At 36.2% G+C, this 20,951-nt stretch overlaps 5 protein-coding genes across 5 annotated transcripts; 3 read left to right on the forward strand and 2 right to left on the reverse strand.

The window, feature by feature from the left end:
• Positions 1-713: 713 nt before the first annotated feature.
• raptor (WD40 repeat-containing protein) lies at positions 714-5,085 on the forward strand (the record flags this gene model as incomplete). Its single annotated transcript, XM_004361332.1, has 3 exons — positions 714-1,031; positions 1,165-1,267; positions 1,340-5,085. The coding sequence occupies 3 exons, from the start codon at positions 714-716 to the stop codon at positions 5,083-5,085; spliced, it is 4,167 nt and encodes a 1,388-aa protein (XP_004361389.1).
• Positions 5,086-5,261: 176 nt separating this feature from the next.
• tmem56C (TRAM) lies at positions 5,262-8,184 on the reverse strand (the record flags this gene model as incomplete). Its single annotated transcript, XM_004361333.1, has 5 exons — positions 5,262-5,672; positions 5,741-5,905; positions 5,986-6,129; positions 6,315-6,387; positions 6,788-8,184. 5 exons carry the CDS (start codon positions 8,182-8,184, stop codon positions 5,262-5,264), a joined length of 2,190 nt encoding a protein of 729 aa, XP_004361390.1.
• A 761-nt stretch (positions 8,185-8,945) lies between these two features.
• argC (acetylglutamate kinase) lies at positions 8,946-11,545 on the forward strand (the record flags this gene model as incomplete). Its single annotated transcript, XM_004361334.1, has 2 exons — positions 8,946-9,086; positions 9,191-11,545. 2 exons carry the CDS (start codon positions 8,946-8,948, stop codon positions 11,543-11,545), a joined length of 2,496 nt encoding a protein of 831 aa, XP_004361391.1.
• A 960-nt stretch (positions 11,546-12,505) lies between these two features.
• Positions 12,506-15,636, forward strand: kif10 (kinesin family member 10; the record flags this gene model as incomplete). Its single annotated transcript, XM_004361335.1, has 3 exons — positions 12,506-12,567; positions 12,726-14,644; positions 14,741-15,636. 3 exons carry the CDS (start codon positions 12,506-12,508, stop codon positions 15,634-15,636), a joined length of 2,877 nt encoding a protein of 958 aa, XP_004361392.1.
• A 127-nt stretch (positions 15,637-15,763) lies between these two features.
• Positions 15,764-17,517, reverse strand: galK (galactokinase; the record flags this gene model as incomplete). The annotated part of the gene is made up of 4 exons (XM_004361336.1): positions 15,764-16,547; positions 16,652-16,890; positions 16,961-17,209; positions 17,308-17,517. The coding sequence occupies 4 exons, from the start codon at positions 17,515-17,517 to the stop codon at positions 15,764-15,766; spliced, it is 1,482 nt and encodes a 493-aa protein (XP_004361393.1).
• Between the last annotated feature and the right edge of the window lie 3,434 nt (positions 17,518-20,951).

Genomic DNA, 20,951 nt, shown 5'->3' on the forward strand with positions numbered 1-20,951 from the left:
ATGTATTATTACTATTATTATTTATTACAGGGTTATTTATTAAATAATTCAACTGGTCAAAGAAGAAGAGGAGGAGACAGAAAAAAATAAAAAATTCGAATTCAAAGGTTGTGTGAATGAATATCTCTTCGCGTTTTGGCTTGTCTGTCTTTTATCTTTTAAAAACCTTATAGCTATCTTCTTACTATTACTACTACTATTACTATTACTATTACATAATAACTGTCTGTTTCGTTTTGTTTTGTTTGTTCTTCTTTTCTAAAAAAAGAACAAGATAACTAATCACAAACAATCATAAGAAGGAGAAGAAGATAGAAGAATCAGCAGCTAGCTAGCTACTACACTCTACTATTGTAGCAATAACAATAACAACAACAACAACAACAACAACAAAGAATAGAGAGTAGAGGAAGAATTAAGATTGAATAGTAATAGTAACAGCAGCTAGCAACTAAAAGATAAGATAAAACTTGTATATAAATACTATATCACTATAGTGTGTATTATTATTTAACTTACAATAAACAAACAACAAACAAACAAACAAACCAAAAAAAAAATCGTATAATAACAACAATAACAACAATAACAATATTTGTATAGAATATATATATAAAAAAAAGTACATAGTAACAATAGTAATAGTAGTAATAATAGTAAATAACAACTTGTTAGATCAAATAATAATAATAAATAATAATAATAATGAAAATATGAGTAGCAGTAGTAATTTTATAAATGGGAATAAAGCAAATCAAAATGGTACTAATCATATGAATGGTGGGAATACATTGGGTACAAGTATAGGTACTCGATCAGCTCAAAATAATCAAAATAATAATAACAACAATAATAATAATAATAACAATAATAATAACAATAACAATAATAACAACTCTTCAAATCATCAATATATTAAAAGAAAGGATTATCCAAAGAACAAATCATTCTTTATTGAAGAGAGACATAAAGAAAATGCAACACCAGACGTACAACGAACTAAAATTGAAAAGTGGAGAATGAGAGAAAGGGTATGTGATCAAAAGTTAAAAGATAGATAGATAGGAAGAAGAAGATCTATTACCAAAATATCTATCCAAAACTACTACTACTACTAACACACATTTTGATTTTTCGAAAAATACTCTATCTCTCTATCTCTAGATGAAAACGGTTAGTGTAGCATTAGTTTTATGTTTAAATATTGGAGTTGATCCTCCAGATGTCATTAAAACTTATCCATGTGCAAGAATGGAATGTTGGATTGGTATGTACAGATGATGATGAAAAGAGAGAAACTTGATTGGAATATTTACCTTTTCCTCTTATTTATTCGTAGACCCAGCAGGATCACAACCACCACAAAAAGCATTAGATTTAATTGGAAAGACATTACAAGAACAATATGAGAAATGGCAAAGTAAAGCCAGATATAAACAAAGTCTTGATCCTACGGTGGAAGAGGTTAAAAAGTTATGTTTGTCATTGCGAAGAAATGCCAAGGACGAGCGTGTATTGTTTCATTATAATGGACACGGTGTACCCAAGCCAACGACAAATGGTGAGATATGGGTGTTTAATCGCACCTTTACGCAGTATATCCCCCTATCAATCTATGAACTGCAAACGTGGATGGGAACACCTTCAATCTATGTGTTTGATTGCTCGGCCGCCGGTCTCATCGTCAACTGGTTCAATCAATTTGCCGAACAGAGAGACCGCGAAATGGAACGATTTATGAATCAAAACAACAATCAACAACCTGGACAAGGAGGACAACAAACTGGACCACAAACATCCTCTTCATCATCCAACAACACCTCCCAAGCATCCTCTTCTTCCTCGTCGTCATCCTCCAACAATAACAACAACAATTCTTCACAACAACCCCAATCACATCTAAAGGATTGCATTCTTTTGGCAGCTTGTAGTGCCAACGAAATTTTACCAATGAACCCTGATTTCCCAGCCGATATGTTTACAGCATGTCTCACGACACCTATTCGTATCGCGCTGCGTTGGTTCTGTTCACATTCGATTCTGATTGGTATCACACCCGATATGCTCGACCGCATCCCGGGCAACTTGAGCAGCCGTCGCACACCACTCGGCGAGCTCAACTGGATATTTACGGCAGTGACCGACACGATTGCCTGGAACGTGCTGCCACGTCCACTCTTTCAGAAACTATTTAGACAGGATCTGTTGGTAGCCAGTTTGTTTAGAAATTATTTGTTGGCAGAGCGCATCATGCGGTCGGCCAACTGCACACCCATATCCTGTCCCAAGCTACCACCAACCTACCAACATCCAATGTGGCAGGCATGGGATCTCGCCGCCGACCTCGTCATCTCGCAGCTCCCCACCTTGCTAGCCGACCCAACCGCCGAGTTCAAGTCGAGCCCCTTTTTCACAGAGCAATTGACTGCCTTTGAGGTGTGGCTAGAGTTTGGTAATGAAAAGAAAGCTCCTCCTGCACAACTACCAATCGTTCTCCAAGTGTTACTTTCACAAGCTCACAGATTACGTGCACTTGTCTTACTAGGTCGTTTCCTCGATCTCGGACCATGGGCCGTTAACCTCGCATTGCAGGTTGGTATCTTTCCCTATGTACTCAAGTTGCTTCAGTCGCCCGCCGGCGATCTCCGTCATATTCTCGTATTTATCTGGGCAAAGATCCTGGCACTTGACAAGTCATGTCAACTCGATCTCGTCAAGGAGAATGGTCATTCCTACTTTATCAGTGTCTTGTCTTCACCAAACGTACCGGCTGACCAACGCACCATGTCTGCCTTTGTACTGAGTACCATATGCAATAACTGCCGTCCAGGTCAAAACGCATGTCTTATTGGTAATCTCTTGCCCATCTGTTTGTCACAGATCAACGATCCAGACCCCATGGTACGTCGCTGGATGATCTTGTGTATGGCCAAGATGTGGGAGAACTTTGAAGAGGCCAAATGGGCTGCCATCAAGGAGAATGCACACGAGAAACTGTGTCTCTTGTTGACCGATATTTCACCCGAAGTCAGAAGCGCCACCGTCTATGCGTTGGGCGAGCTGATTGGCGGTGCTGAGGGTTCCGACCAGCGCACATACATTGAGCTTAATCTCGGCCTGACCTTCCCCGTCGTCACAGCCGATTGCTCTCCCATGGTGCGTAAAGAGCTCGTCATCTCACTATCTCGTATCGTCAGCTCGTATGAAAGCAATTTCGTACAGGTTGCCCAGGAAATCGCACGCGAAGAGCGTACTCGTATCCAAATCGAGCAGCGTCGTCTTGAGGAACAAAAGAAATCAAAGCGTCGTCAGTCTTCCAAGATGGGTGAGAGTGTCGATGAGTCTAGTCTAGGTAATGGCCAGCCTGGCTCAGGTCCAAGCGACTTTTCCAACAATGCATCACAGTCTACCGTCTATGGATGTCTGTGGAAGATCATACTCAACCTATGCACCGATCCATACGATCAAGTATGCAACCGTGCCGCTTCAATCGTCCGTCGCATCACTAGCAAGTTTACTCAAGAAGATTTACTATCGACATTGTACAACCCTGCACTATCCAAGAGTTTGGGTAACCTCTTGAATCCAAGTGGTCCCAACTCACCCATGGCATCGTCCATTCCATCGTCATTATCGGCATCGACGTCATCTGCTACCACTACACTCAAAAACTTTGTCAATATCTCTCGTATCACTAGTAGCAAGGACAATAGATCGCCACAAAAGTCCAAGCTTGGACAACAACGCACACCTCCTCTTTCTGCGTCGAATGGTACCGTGCCTTTGGGCGGTCCATTCTCATTGAGCCAGCAACAACAAAATGGTGGATCTGGCGGTGCTGCACAAAGCGTGTCACAGCAACAAAAGCTAAACAATAGTCAGGCTGCTTCAGCCGATGGAATGCTCTTTGAAGAGGACGAGTTGTACTCTGATTTCTATGAATGGAGTTGTTCGCACTTTTCAAAGCCAATGATGCAACCAACCGAGGATTCGGAATCACCAGAAAATGTCGAAAAGAAATGGCGTCACCAACGAAACGAAACCATTATCCAAGAGTCAAAAGACTTGGTACAAAACATTGTCAATCAACAGACCAAGTCGTTCCCTCAGATTGGTATCTTTAGTGAGAATAATGGACAACCAGTGTCGCTACTCAATTTCCATCCATTTGAGAATTGGTTGATCACATCGGACGGTGTTGACACTGTCAGCGTTTGGAATTGGGAAGAGAGTCAAAAGATTAATGTCTTTTCCAATGGAAATATGCCGGGTACTCGGTTGACAGCACTCAAGCTACTCAACGACTTTGACTCGCATATGGCCATGACAGCGTCCAACGATGGTGTGGTGCGTCTGTGGCGTGGATACGACCACCCCGACAACCTCAAGATGGTGTCGAGTTGGCGTGCATTCCCCGAGTTTGCGACGACGGGTAATGACCCGATCGGACGTCTCGTGCTCGACTGGAAGCCCGACAGTGGGTTGGCACTCGTTTCGGGAGAGACTCCCGACTATCCCAAGATCCGTATCTGGGACGTTGAGCGCGAGCTCTGCGTGCAGGACGTGATGATGGGCACCACTAGCAACGTGACTGCCCTCACCAACGAGAAGGGTGGTCCTCTCTTTGCCGCCGGCTTTGACGACGGCCAGGTCAAGCTCTTTGACTACCGTGTACAAAATAAATATAGCTGTGTCGCGACACTCACCGAACACAAGTCCTACATCATCAACATTGCCATGCCGTCGAGCCACGAACGGACTGTGGTCAGCTGCGCAACCTCTGGTGAAATCAAGTTTTGGCAACAGGGCTGCGAGAGCTCCTCCAACACTATCCTCAACACTGACTTTGGCACCATCTCCTCTTTTGCCGTCCACGACTCGGCTCCACTCATTGCCTGCGGTTCACTCTCTCAAAAGATCCGTATCCTCAATTTCGTCGGTGAAGATATCAGTGTCATCCGTTATCACGAGGGTTTCCTCGGTCAAAGAATTGGCCCAGTCTCTGCTTTGGCTTTTCATCCCCACAATGTAGTCTTGGGTGCATCTGGTCAAGATTCTATTATTTCGATCTATTCATCAAATTAATTTAATAAATTATTATTTTTTTTCCCCTAACCCCAAACATCAATCATATGTTATATAAGTTTTTTTACAATTAGTTTTATTATTTCTCTATTTACAAATGATTATTTTTAAGTTGTTGTGTGAATAAATATATATTTATATATATGATATATAATGTAATTAAAAAGATTAATTAATTAATGAACCTTTTCTTTGATTTCTTCAACTATTGGAAGATTAGAGGTGTTTCTTCTTGGAGGAGTTGTTCCAGTTAATTTTTGAACCAATTTCTTAAATAGTAAGGAACCCCAATTTAAGTTTAGGGCGATTGTAATGACTGCTTCCAACATTAAAACAATATTTTTGTCGATTGGAATCTCTTGATATCTTGTCAATGATTGATAACACATTCTTAGTGTTACCCAAATACCCCATACATCTCTGACGAGCAGGAATGAAATGGCAAATGCCAATAAACTCCAGTCATAGTATTTGGATTTAGAGTTGACAACTTGAATGAATGACTTTAGATTCAATGGTATAGTACTTAATTCATAAATCAACATCTTGGCACAAAATGATTTATACACAGGTGATCCATGAGTTAACTAAAAATAAATAGTAAAGTAAATTAATAATCTTTCACTCTATCTACTCAAACAATTCTAAAACCTACATTAACATAATTTATAGCAACAAAACCAGCAATAGCATGAAGAATCATAGTTTTACCAGATATATGTGGCTTTGAAATTGATTCATATAAATCCCACATAAAATATCCTCCTCCAATGACTAAAGTATAGTGTACCAAAGGATCCATATACATTAATTCATCTTGCTAAAAAAACAATAATGATATATAAATTAGTATTATTATTAATATTATAGAGTAACTATATATATATAATTTATATTTACACCATATGATTTATAAGCAATTTTAAAAGCAAGGGGAGTGACAAGGAGAGCATGTAACATACTAACAGTTCTTTGATCCCATTCTATTTTTGCCTTTTCTGTTAGTTTATCATAGAATGTTTCACAGTTAAAGAACTTTGCAATCTTTCTAGAATTGTGGTAGGTAAAGAAGAAGATAAAGGAGAATAGCATGCATTGCGATACATAAGAGTAATCGATATAGTCTAGTAGGAACATCATTCTATTCTATTCTATCTATTTTATTCTCTATATGATTGTTTGTTTTTTATTGAGTTCAATAATCTAATCTATATTAATTAATTAATTACTGTTGTAATAGTAGTCGTAGTAGAGGTAATTAATATATTTATATTGGTAGCAAAAATATTTATATAGACTGGTCTTGTTTTGAATTACCCCCTTAATTTGACACAAAAAAACGTTGGGGAAATCGATATTGTGACCAAATTTGGGTTTTTCGAAAAGTATCCCACGAGCAAAACGAATGTGGTACTCCAAAAAGGTGAACTATGACCATGTGATTGGGATTTAGTGATGGTTCATTGAAATTCAAAAGATGTTATTAAACTTGGAATAACAAGTTAAAGTTGATGATGACGATGATGTTCATTAAACCATAAGATTCCCATATGGAGAGGAAGGATAGGATCAAAATAAATAAATAAATAAATAAATAAATAAATAAATATTATTTATTTTGGGACTTGAGAATGTACAAAATGGGTAATTTTAAAACTTGGTTGATGCAATTATATAGTATTGGAATTATTATTATTAATACTCGAGATTATTATTATTATTATTATTATTATTATTATTATTATTATTATTATTATTATTGGGATTATGGATTAAATTATTATTATTGCTATTATTATTTTGATTATTTTGATTATTATTGTTTTCAATAGCAAGAGTTGAAACTACTTGAATTTCCAACTCGCTATAAGGAGATGAAAGAGTTGAGGTAAAAGTTAGATTTGGTGAATCTATTATGGTTGTTGATGATGATGACGTATTTGGAGGAGGAGGAGGAGAATCTATTATTGTGATTGAATCGATTCCACTGCTGCTGGTAGTAGTTGTGGTAGTGGTGGTGGTCGTAGTGATTGGTGAATTACTTCTACTTGTAGTATTGTCAGTGTGATATTCATCTATACTACTACCACCACTACTGATATTACTGTCCAGTTTGATGGAAGAGAACATTTTCTTGGAGGCAACACTTTCGAGACAGTTGAAAACCGATGCTTGGTGCATTACATTGACTTCGTCGTCGGTGAGCGAGGTAAAAGCCCGCTTGAACATGACAAATGGCATAAAAGAGCCGAGTGAGATGGTGAGCATGACCGCTGACATTTGGGAGATTTCGACCACCATGGCAATCGAGTCGCCAATGGCCACACCGGCAAAGCTATCTTCAATGACGAGCCCAAAGATGATGGACCGCGACAATGCAACCACCGTGATGATACCGAGCACCTTGACAAGCGAGCTTGTCTTGCGAAACGAGACGGCGATGATTTTAGGCGGTTTGGAGTGACGCTGCATATCGCGCTTGAGTGCACGGGTGAGTATGTAGCCGTGATAGGTGAATCCACAGCCAATCAACAGCACTGCCAACAGATAGATGGCGTTGTAGACGAGACTGGTGAGATTGGCTTTGGCGGGAATAGCGATGGTCAGTATAATGACAACCCCCACCCACACGGTCAACGTCACCACAGTCGATCGCACCAACACCTTGATTCGATAGGTCACCTTTTGCACACGGTCTCCTCTCGAGCCAAAGTAGACGTAAAAGGTCGACATCCAAAACGCTCCGATTGCAATCCACTGTATAAGAACCGAGTATGTGCCAACGATGATAAGAACGTCGTAGGCAATATCAAACTGCAGTTGATTCACCTTGGTGCTCTCATAGTCGGGAGACACTTGCTTATAGGTCTTCATGATAAAGGCGGCGGCTCGTGTCAACGACATGAGTGCGCACATGAGATACACGGTTTGACGTGTAAACGATCTCGTCAATTTAGGCGATGCCACCTCGTACACATATTGCACAGAGTTGATAATACCAAAGTACAGAAAGAGTATGATTCTAATGGTTGAAAATGCTATATAAAAGTATTGCCATTCCTCCGCTACGTCGTCATAATCTTTCGGATATATGATCATACTCTACTACCTGCCTGTTATAGCTAGAAGAAGAAGAAGAGGAGGAATAGTAACTTTTTAGATAAAGTTATCTATCTATAGCTATATAGAGTAGGTAGGTAGGTAGGTAGGTAGTAGTAGCTAGTAGACTATAGTTTTATATATATATATATATATAAATGTATAAATAAATAAATATAAATATAGATCTATTTTCTCTCTCTTTTTTCTAAGAGATGGTTTTGGTCAAAAAAGAAAACAACACCAAAAGTTTAATTTTTATGGGGGGTTTCGATTTTGGGGTGAAGTAATATCTTTTTTTTTTTTTTTATTACTTCACCTTTGTTTGAAGATCATGATACTTTTAAGTTGTTGTTGATAACATTACATTAAATTTAATGGAAATGATATTTTTAAAAGTATCAAGTAGTGGTTTTAGTATTCAACTTATTCTTTTATTGGTTTGTTAGTATATTATATTATATATCTATCGAATGTAAGTTTAATTATTTTTGGGGGCCAGTACGTACACTCACTCCATGTGACCTGGGTTCGTTCGTGTCTCGAGAATTAAATCCTCTCAACGAGGTGTCGGGATTCACGTCCTCAAACCATGGTGCAAAAGTCCGATGATGAATAAAAAAAATTTTTTATAATGAATGCAGGGTTGAACTACAACAACAACAACCACTTCATCATTATTGTTGTTTATTTATTTATTTGTTTGTTTGTTTGGGTATCTCTATTCTTTTTATTTATTTAACATATATAACTTTGTAATAATGTACACAACAAGATCAATTATTAATGCATCTGGTAGAGCATTGAATAAGCGTCAGGCTACCTCTTCTGCCTTGAAATCACTCAACAACAAATCATATTCTACTATTAGCTTTTCAAATGTTACAAGTATTCCATCACAAGTATGTAGTTTTAGGTTTTGAAACTTATGAGAGAGAAACAGTCTCTTCTCTAACATATCAGTGTATTAATTATTTTATTATTATTAATATTATTTATATTTTAGGTAAATGAAATTGAAGGAAAGATTAATAAAGAACCATTGATTGAAAGAATAGTTACATCAAATTCATCATTGTCATTTGGACAAACTAAAAAGTATGAAAAGAGTATCAAACTATCAGAGAACAAGTCGATTGTATTGGTCAAGATTGGAGGTGGTGTCATTGAGAATGACATGAATGCATTGATTCAATCACTCAACTTTTTGAAAAAGATTGGATTGTTTCCAATTGTTGTGCACGGTGGTGGTCCACAACTCAACGTAGAGTTGGCTGCTGCCAATCTTCCAGCCGAGTATGTCGAGGGTTTGCGTGTGACACCACCTGCAGTGTTGGCAGTTGCTCAACGTGTCTTTGCACGTGAGAATCTCAAGATTGTCGATGCACTCGAAGCTAGTGGTACACGTGCACGTCCCATTACCCAGGGCGTCTACCAAGCATCGCCACTCGACCCCAAGACCTACGGGTTTGTCGGTGCTGTCGACAAGATTCTCACTGACGCATTGGCCAATTGCATTGCCGGCGACTATGTGCCAGTTGTCAGTAGTTTGGCCATGACCGAGCACGGACAGGTACTCAATATCAATGCCGATGTTGCTGCACTCGAGTTGGCCAAGGCTGTGCGTCCATTAAAGATTGTGTTTGTCAATACGACCGCCGGTATGAAGGATGGTGACGGACGTGTCATGCCACACATTGTTCTCGACGAGCAATACGACGAGTTGATGAAGCAATCGTGGGTCAAACACGGTACCAAACTCAAACTCAAGGAATTTAAGAGTTGTTTGGACAATCTTCCTCTGTCGACTAGTATCACCATTACTTCACCACTCTTGTTGCGTACCGAGTTGTTTTCGCGTAACGGTAGTGGAACCACCGTGGAAAAGGGTAACAGTTTGTTGGACAGTTCACAATCACAGTTTTGCTACAGAACGTTTGGCGCCATGATTGGCACACGCGACCATCCTGCCAACATTAAAAAGGTGGTGCAAGATGCCAAGGTTGAGATCTTTGTCAATAGCTCCTATTCGACCGGTCTCGCCATCAAGGACAGCTCGTCAGGCAGCGCTGTCAAGATTGTCGACAAGTTCTTTATCAGCAAGGACAACATTACAGACGAGTCGGCCGACTCGGTGTTCCGCTCCACCTTGGCCAAGCACCCCAGGTTGATCTGGACCACCGCCACTGCCGAACAAGGCAAGGAGGCCGAGTTGGTTCAAACCTGGTTCAAAAAGGTGGCGACTGGATTCATCTCGGTCAAGGGTGTCACAACCTACTGGACCAACATGGAGATTGACGAGGTGCAAAAGCACATCACCCAATCGGCCACCAACAAGAGTGCACTCGACAAGTTGGGCAACGAGTCGACATTGAACGTTGCCTCTGAGAAAAAGGACAAGTACCGTATCGGTTTGTTGGGAGCTAGAGGATTCACTGGCGGCCATCTCGTCAGACTCATCAGTCAACACGCCGGTCTCGAGCTCGCTCTCGCTGCATCGTCCACCAACTATGGCAAGCCCATCACCACCGAGTTCCCCACTCTCAAATCGTCGCTCCTCTTTTCTCAAGTCACCCCGGATAATATCGCCAAGTACACTGTCGACAATGGTATTGACGGTTGGTTCATGGCCCTCCCCGACAAGATCTCGTCACCATATGTTGCAGCTCTCGACGTTCTCGAAAAGCAACCAACACTCGTCGACTTATCGTCTGACCATCGTTTCGATAACTCATGGGTCTATGGTAGTCCAGAGACCAACCGTGCTGCTATCCGCAAGGGTCGTCGTATTGCCAACCCAGGTTGTTATGCTACCGGTATGTACCTCTCTTTGAAACCATTGGTCAAGGCCGGTCTCCTCAACGGCACACCATCCTGTTTTGGTATCTCAGGGTACAGCGGTGCTGGTAGCAAGCCATCGGACAAAAACGACACCAAGCGTCTCGCCGACAACATCATCCCCTACAAGTTGGTTGACCACACCCACGAACGTGAAGTGTCCCATCAACTCGGCCACCCAATCTACTTTATGCCACATGTCGGACAATTCTTCCAAGGTATCACCCTCACCATCTCTACCAAACTCAACCGTTCTGTCACGGTCGAGGAAATCACCGAACTCTACAAGAAATCATATGCCGATGAACCATTGGTAAAGATAGATGCTGGCATCATTCCAGAGGTCAAGACCAACCAAAACAAGCATACCCTCACCATTGGTGGTTTCACCATCAAGGACAACCATCTCGTCATTGTCACCACCTTGGACAACTTGCTCAAGGGTGCCGCCACTCAAGCACTTCAAAATATGAATCTTTCCTTAAATTTGAATGAATTGGATGGTATTAAATCAGAACTTTAAAAAAAAAAAAAAGTCTAAATATATATATAAATGTGTAAAAAAATAAATAAATAAATCAAGAACATACAAATAATAATAATAATAATAATAATAATAATAATAATAATAATAATAATAATAATTTGTAATTTGTAATTAAACTAAAATATTTATTGATAAAGGATAAAAAATATATCTACTAGTTCTTGAAGAAATACATACTTTTGGCTATAGTTTCAACAACTATATCTTTTAAAACAACAGACCAAGTAAATACCGATTAATTATTCATTTAGTTTCATCAATCTTTTCAACCAATGACCAAACGTTGAAATAATAATTAATCGATATCTACTTGTCTTTTTGGGATCCTACATCCAAAGTTATTCAATGGAGAATCGGATTGTGCGTTTTTGATTGGAAAAGTGGCCTGGGCCCAAACCACTTTTCCAATCGACAGGAAGAGACGATTGACCAAATCGAGGACATCTGGACCATGATAAATCATTTGTTTTGTTTGATGGTTGCCCCACCCTCTAACTTTTACACACAAGAATTTGAAGATGACTACAAGAAAAAAGCAAATATATTTTGTTCATTATCAGTAAGGTCCATAACATACGTTCACATTACAATCAGCCATATTGGAAAACGTATGGTATACCATTTGATGCTATTATAATTAATATAAAGAAATGATTAATATATAAATATATTTAACTCTAACTCTTAAATATATTTAATACTTGTACAAGCTAAATAAATCTGTCACTAACATTCATAAAACGAAAATTCAAATAGTTGGCGCCAAAATTTTGAATTTCAAAAAGACAACTGTTTTAAAGTTCAGACAGAGTTTATTTGTATTTATTTATCTATATATATATCATTTATTTATTAAGTAGTATAGTAGTTGGAATGAAAATCATCATTTATTAAATTTGAAAAGACAACCAACAATAAGACAACAAAAAAGAGAGAATGAGCCTACCAACAGCAACGTCATCTTCAACAGATGACAATAACATATTTGTTGCTATTAGGTATGTACAAACATACATACATACATACATACATACATACATACATACATACATACATACATACATACATACATACATACATACATACATACATACATACATACATACATAAATACAATTCGTGGAAATGATAACTGATTGATATTATTATTAAAAAGAGTAAGACCAGAATCAAAAAATGAAATCAATGACAAGAATCATAAATCAATTATAAGGGTGCTCGATGAAAATGTGATCGTCTTGGATTCGGTATCGAGTACGAATCCAACCAGTGCAAATAGAATGAACAAGGTGTCGTTGAGAACACAGGAACAAAAGTTTATGTTTGACCGTGTGTTTGATCAGTACGCAACACAACAAGAGGTGTTTGAAGGCACTACAAAAGGAATCATAGAGTATGTCCTCAACGGATACAACTCGACCATCTTTGCCTATGGAAGTACTGGATCTGGAAAGACATTTACAATGATTGGAAATGCACAGGGCGGCGCAGGCATCATGGTGTTGATGATGCGTGATCTCTTTGAGACTGTGCAAAACCAACAAAATAGTGGTGCTGGAAAATATAGAATTACAATGTCCTACCTTGAAGTGTACAATGAATCGATTCGCGACTTGTTTATCGAAAATTCAAAGGCATTGGATTTGCGGGAGGATGGCAATCGAAATGTTGTAGTTGCCGACTTGACCGAACAAACTCCTTCATCGGCCACCGAAGTATTTCAATTGTTGGAAATGGGTAATGCCAATCGCAAACAATCACCAACCAACATGAACCTTACATCATCTCGATCACACGCAGTTCTTCAAATCTATGTTCGTCGCACTGACGATCAGGGACACGACAAGGTTGGCAAACTGTCGTTGATTGATTTGGCTGGGTCTGAGCGTGCCGCCAAAACACTCAACACTGGAATGCGTCTCGTCGAAGGTGCCAACATCAACAAGAGTCTGCTGGCACTTGGAAATTGCATCAATGCACTAGGCGATCGAAACTACAAGCCTGGCAAATACATTCCCTATCGTGACTCCAAGTTGACACGTCTTCTCAAAGACTCGCTTGGCGGTAATTGCAAGACCATCATGATTGCCAACGTCTCTCCCAACAGTGCGTCCTATGAGGATTCTCACAACACCCTTAAATACGCCGACCGTGCACGTTCCATCAAAACAAAGATCCACAAGAATATCCTCAATGTAAATACACATCTCAGTCAATACACTCAACTCATCAAAGAACTTCGAGAGGAAAATAGAATATTAAAATTAAAACTTTTGGAACAACAACAACAATTGGAATCAACTGGTTATTTTAATGATTTTGATCAAATCCAAAGACAACCTTCTGAACAACAACATCAACATCAACAACAATTATCTGTTTCCAATCCAACTGGAGCAGTATCTCCAACAAAAAAAGAAATGGTATCATCTTCATCATCATCATCGTCAACTTCATCATCAATTCCATTTACAATTCAAAATAATTCAGATCCAATTAGTAATGATAAATTTAACAAGGTAAATGACAAGATAACTAATAATCTTCAAGAAACATTGGCAATCAAAAAGAATTTAAATAATCTATTTGATAAAATGGAAGAACTTGAACTGTTATTATTTGAGAATCAACAGAAAATCAATACTACAACAGAAGACAATCAACAGAATAGTGGTAGTAGTAGTACTAGTACGACGATTAGTATTCAACAATTAAAATTAAATCAAATGCAATATAATAATCAAATAAGAGATTTAAAGACTAGTCAAACAATGTTATTGGATCATTTAGATAGAAATGATAAATGGAGAAGAAAATTAACTACCAAACTTACATCATCCAACAACAACTTGATCAATAATCTATCAACAAACCAAAAATTATTAATTCAACAAGCAAGAGCTGCAAGTTTAGAATTGGATCGTTGGGATTTGAATGAAAAGATTGTAAAGGAAAGATCAAATTATGCTCTTCAATCTCAACAAATTGAACAATTGGAAATTGATGCCACAGAATATAAATCATCTATTCAATCAATGTTTAATATTTTATCTGATAATTTTAATGTTTTAAAAGGTATGATTAAAAACTAAAATATTATATATATATAATTACTATTTACTAACTTATTTATTAATATTAATATTTTCTATTTCTACTCTTACTCTTAAGATAATAATTTACTAAGTGATGAATTTTTAAAAGAATTTGTAAAGTGTGGAGGAATCATTGAAAAAGTAAAGAATGCTGGAAATATAATTATAAAGAAACCAAAGAAAAGAAAATCATTGTCAACTCTTATTAGTAATTTATCTTCTTCATCTTCTTCATCATCGTCATCGTCGTCATCTTCTTCTTCCTCAAAACAATCTCAGTCGCAGTCATCATATGCCAATCTTGTATCTGTTAATCCTCAAAAAAGATCCGATTCCTCTTTGAATCATTCAATTGATCAATCAGAAATGATGAATACATCTTTAGATTTGAAGATTCCAGTTGCCAAGAAATTATTAAAACCAATATTAAAAAAGACAACATCTTCCAATTCCACCACCACATCCACTACTCTACAACAAAATATTAATATTTCAAATACTACCTCCTCATCCTCTACTTCACCTACATCATCTTCATTGAACAAGAAAAGATTAATTACCGATACTGTAAATAATACTAATAATAGTTCCCAACAACAACAACAACAATCTCAACAACAACAACAACAACTTCCACAACAACCAAGATTAAAAAGATTAATGACCAACAACTCTAATAATACATCGATAGATGGAATAACTACACTTCCAAAATCAGTTACTTCTCTGACTATTCCAGCTGCATCAGTCTCTAGTCCCACCAACACCACCAACAACAACCATTTGGCACCAACTATAAAGAGTATGTTGGCAACCAAACCAATGCAATTATCATCACTTCGAGTCAAACAACAACAAGGTACTACAACTCCAACTTTAACTGCTGCTGTCCAAGGTACTAGTAGTAATAATAGTACAAGTAGTAGTTCTACCTTAAAGGTAAAAAGAGTACCAGCCTTGAAAACAATGTAACAAAACAATAAACTCGAGTGTATTATATTATAAATATATTATTGTCGGAATAATTAAAATTTAATTTTATTATTTTGGTATATATATGTAATATTAATATTAATGGTAGTAGTAGTAAGGTAATATTTTAAAGTGATAGTATACAGGCACCCTTGGATGGATTGGTACAGAATAAATAACTTGAACGGTCTTGTGGTAACTTGTCAGATGGAATCTTGGAGTAATAGTCACGTTCGAGGGTGGCCATAAACTCTTCGGCTCTGTCACTTGGGACAAGGGAGATGACACAACCACCCCATCCAGCACCTGTTAATCTTGAACCATAGGCACCAGCCTTTCTACAAATATCGGTCAAACGATCCAACTCTGGACAACTACATTCAAACGATTGAGAGCAACTAAAGTGACTTGAATCCATTAATTTACCCAATTCGTGAACGACACTAGAAGATGGTGAGACTTGGTGATCAGCAGCAGAGGCAGCTCCATCAACCTTTTTACCACCGTTTGAAGATTCTTGACACTTGCTTTGGAAATCATAGACACGAGATGTTTCACTGTAGACATGACTAGCACGACGATGCAATTGGAAGGATTCGGCGGTAACACCCGATGGGAAATACGACTTGACCAATTGTTCAACAGTGACGCCTAAAATATTGGCAACTTCTTGACGAGTATATGCTTCTTGGTGGAGGTGCGAGTCAACCATTTCCAGTAATTGTTGTAGTGAGAGATTGGATAACTTTTGAACATCATTCAATTTTCTAACTTGCTCCCATTGTAAACCCATCTTGTTGGCCAATACAACAGCTGCCAATCGACATTCAGTTACTCTCAAATTATAATAAAATGCTCCTGTAACTACTTTGTTTGATTCTACTAAACTATTGGAAATTACAAATGATACACTAAATAGAGAAATAGAAAAAAAAAAATTGGATATATTAATATTTGTAAATTTTCCTTTTTTGGTAGAATTTTTTTTTATATTATTATTATTAGTTATACATACCCTTTTGGTAATACTACGTTATTGGTTCTAAGAGGATTGAATTCAATCAATTTGGCAGTGTTTTCTTCGGCAAGATAAGAGATGGCTTGATCCATACCTCCACCTTCAACACCAACATATCTTTCACACTTGACAGAGATATTTGCCAATTCATCCTTTGTAAACACAAGATTATGAGTATATGAAATAGTTAATGTTGATACACAAACCAATGCAGATGAACTTGATACACCAGATCCCTAAATAACAATGAATAATTATTAATTCAACTTGTAATAATAATAATAATTTAATTTAAAATCTACTTACAGCTGGAACATTTCCAGAAAATAATAAATTCATTCCTTTGAGTTTGGTTGATGGTGATGCATCTTGAACACCTTTGATAGCAGCCAAAACATAATTGGTCCAGTGATGATTAGATGGGTCGATGACGATTGGTTGATCGACGTTGATTGACTTGGGTGTATACTTGTCGACACAATTTCTAATATTAATACTATTTTGTTTAGAGTTAAAGTTACATGCTACAATGACATCTTGTTGTAATGCAAATGGCTAGAAAAGTAATCAAACAAAAAAATGAATAATAATTATTAGTAAATGAAATGGAATCAATTGATATATTGATTGTTTTTTTGAATAAGTATACATACAAGTACTGGATATCCACTATAGTCAACATGTTCACCGATGAGGTTTACACGACCAGGAGCACGGAAATAAAACATTGGTTTGTCACCATCAAAAGATTGTTGGAATTGATTTGAAAGTTCATTGTATCTAGCTTCATTGTCTTGTCTGTTGAAATAGACATCATCAATTGATGAAAAGACAGCTGGTACATGGGGATTGAAAATATCCATTGTTTAAAGAAAGATAAGGTTTGTATAGAGTAATATAAAAAGACTATAGAGTTGTCTTTTCTTTTTTCAAATAAGGAGTAGTTGTAGTAGTAGTTGCTGTCTATAACAAGTAACTACGAATAAATTGCGAAAGTGTGTATATATGAGTGTGTTTGTGTGTGTCTTGTGGTAGACGACGACGGTTCTTGATGATATTTCAGTATTAGGGGTATATATATATATAGAGTGTGTAAAAACAAATATCTAATAGAGTTTGTTGATAATTATATTTAGATATATGTATAAATAGATTTATATCTCAATGCAATTTAGCAATGAATGTGTAATGTAATGTTATAATTGAATTGCTTAGTTTTAAAATGAAGCCGATGCAATTGTTTGGTTTGAAATTTCTGACAGAAAAAAAGATCTTTCAAATCAAAATTTGTAATAAATAAATAATTTATAAATAGGTATAATAATAGAAGGTAGTTGTAAATTAATACATAAAATGGTTTTAAATAAATAAGTAAATAAATAAATAGATTATATTTGAGTTTAAATTGAATTTATATTAATAGTATTTTGGTTTATATCTTTAACAACCAAATTCAGCAGTTTAAATAGTTGATAGTTTGTACAGACAAGTGATATCAGATTCTATTGCTTTTTACAAAAAAAGAAATGTAGGTTGGAATGGATGGATGGATATTTCCCCCCTCACAATCTGTAATTTCATTGCTCGGTTGTTGATAAAAATATCTGGTATGTGTGAATATGTGGTATCTCAAACTCAACGGGATCTACTGTGAAATTTTGAAATTCAAAAACCTTGGAGATATTAGATTTACTATCGAAGTTCCATTGTTTATTTTATTGTCTCAACACCCTCTATCCAACATTTGTGTAGAGAATACATAATAATATGAAAATAACCAAAGATGTATAGAATTAATTGTATAGATCTCTTTAATGTTTGGTACTATATTATGTGTATTCTAGGGGTGGTTGGTTATCTACACTTTTGTAAAGAGTATGGAAGGTTGTTAACAATTTGAAACTAATTATATCTTGAAATAAACAAATGAATGAAAGAAATGTCTTATGTCTATGGTACTAAAAAATATTTAGGAGAGATCTACCACCATATAATCTCATATGAAAATAATAATAATTAAAATTAAATATTATTTTAATAATGATACTTTATAGATTAATCTATTTAATTTTAAAGATAAGATGACCACAATAATGAGACAGATAGGATTCATGATTTTTTTTATAGATCGAGAGAAAAGATGTGTATAAAATTTTGTAAAGTATGCTTTCTTGAAATCCAACTCCAATATAAACTATTTGAGAACCCTCACTGAGAGTATGGATGGTTTAAAGGAATTCAAATTTTCTTGATAATATATCGATAAACAATTGTCTCAAGAAAAATTGTAGGATTTTACACCCGTAGACATGGAAAAGGATTGTTAATCTATCATGTGAACATCATATACGACTATATAATATAGATAGGTATAGCTAGGATGGGATATCATCCTCTCACAATCGATCCCTATTCTGGATGCCAGGACTATATGAAAATGGTGATTTGTAGAAAGATACTAGTATCAAACAATAGGAAGCTGTTCAAGCATGGGAAAATGCAATGCTTGATCAAGTAAAAAATATTAAATTGGTTTAGAAAAGTTTCCTCATCCAAACGAACTAGTACAATACCTAAATAGATAATTCAACAAAGAAGAAACAAAAGTATACCTAAATTATTGAATTCAATTCTTTTATGGAAAACTATATTTAAATAGATAATAAATTCAAATATAATTAAAAATAATAATAATGATTCATTTATGTTCTAAATCTTAATTTTCTTTTGTACTCTAATTTCCCCTTTATTAATTTTTAAATATTTAATTTAATTTTATTTTGTTGCTACCCATTTATAGAATGAGTTGACCTTCAACCTTTTCCCATCATAGTTTGTAATGGTGTCATTTATAATTCATTAATGAAGAGACACTATCAGTTCGAACCTTGATAACGAACAAACATTCATTCCCTGTTCTACTGAAATTTATTTATCCATTTTCCCAAGAACCATACACCATGACAGAGAGATAAAGAGCCAAGAGGTTTTTTTTTTATTGTTGTGCTAGTGTTGTTGACCACCTATGTCCCGCTAGAGACCACCAAAAGACAATGACGAATTTGTGTACATGTTGAAAATTCGAAGTTTTTTATTTTATTGAACAGGTCTTCCCAAATTTGGGTACTCAAGTATACTTTTCAACGTTGGTACCTTTAAAAAATATCTACTCGAGTTTTTGAAACAACCCTAGATAGGAAGGGCATCATTGAGGTGAGAGGAGGTCACCTTTAAAAAAAACAAAAACAAAACGGGTTGCACGATGGCATCGTTATCATCACGACACTTTTTCGGCAGACTGGGGGAGCAAAAGGAGTGTTGCAAAGGGGAGGCTTCTCCCAAGATCCACAGATGGAGGAAATTTGAGGGGATGCACCTCAACAACACACTTTTGACCATTGCATCAACAACATCATCTCAGCTCAATATCTTTTTCACAACATAAAGCTTTATCTCTAGTAGTCTTCTCTGACACGATAGTAGCGCATCATATTAATAATAATAATAATAATAACCTCTCACCCCTATCTCTCAACTCTAATAATAATCTACTCACACACCCGTTTTCAGTGCATTAACCCTCACCACACACATTCATCATACTTGCATCATTTTTTAAAAGTAGAAGGAATACCCTAACTCAAGATACACACAGAATAGACATACAGACATTCTCCTCTCATCGTAATAGAATAGAATCAGTCAAACATCATCATCATCATCAATAATATTATTAGTACTATATGTTTAAATTAAAAGAATAATAATAATTCAATCCTATTAGTAGACAATTCGATTATGTTGTTCATCATTCAACAAGTTCAAGATACCAACAACAACAACAAACAAACAACCCTACAACAAGCATATTATTATTCTCACCTCCTCATAGACATCCAAGAGACACCCAACCCTTAGAACCTCTTAAAAATTGTAATCATTCTAATTTCACAACAGCAACAACGACAAATAATACTATTTTATAACAAGAGTAAATATCTTAATATAATAACAACTCCAACATAACAACATAACAACAATCGTTGTTGTTGTTGTTATTATTGTTTGTGGAAACGATATCATGTTTGAAAGAGAACTATTGTTATCACAAGATATAGATAGATAGATATTAACTGTTTTACCTTTTTTTTTATTTATTTGTTTTATTACTTTTCATTTCTAGAATAGTAGTTGTTCATATATATTTTTGTATATTTATTTCTATTTATTTATTTATTTATTTCAATTGACCCGTCAAACAAATCTGGTCTGGTCAGTCGATTCAATTCTCAATACC

This window comes from Cavenderia fasciculata (genome assembly GCF_000203815.1).
Source record: "Cavenderia fasciculata unplaced genomic scaffold Scf_Dfasci-G-o-80e12.f1-5, whole genome shotgun sequence".
Lineage (NCBI taxonomy): Eukaryota > Evosea > Eumycetozoa > Acytosteliales > Cavenderiaceae > Cavenderia > Cavenderia fasciculata.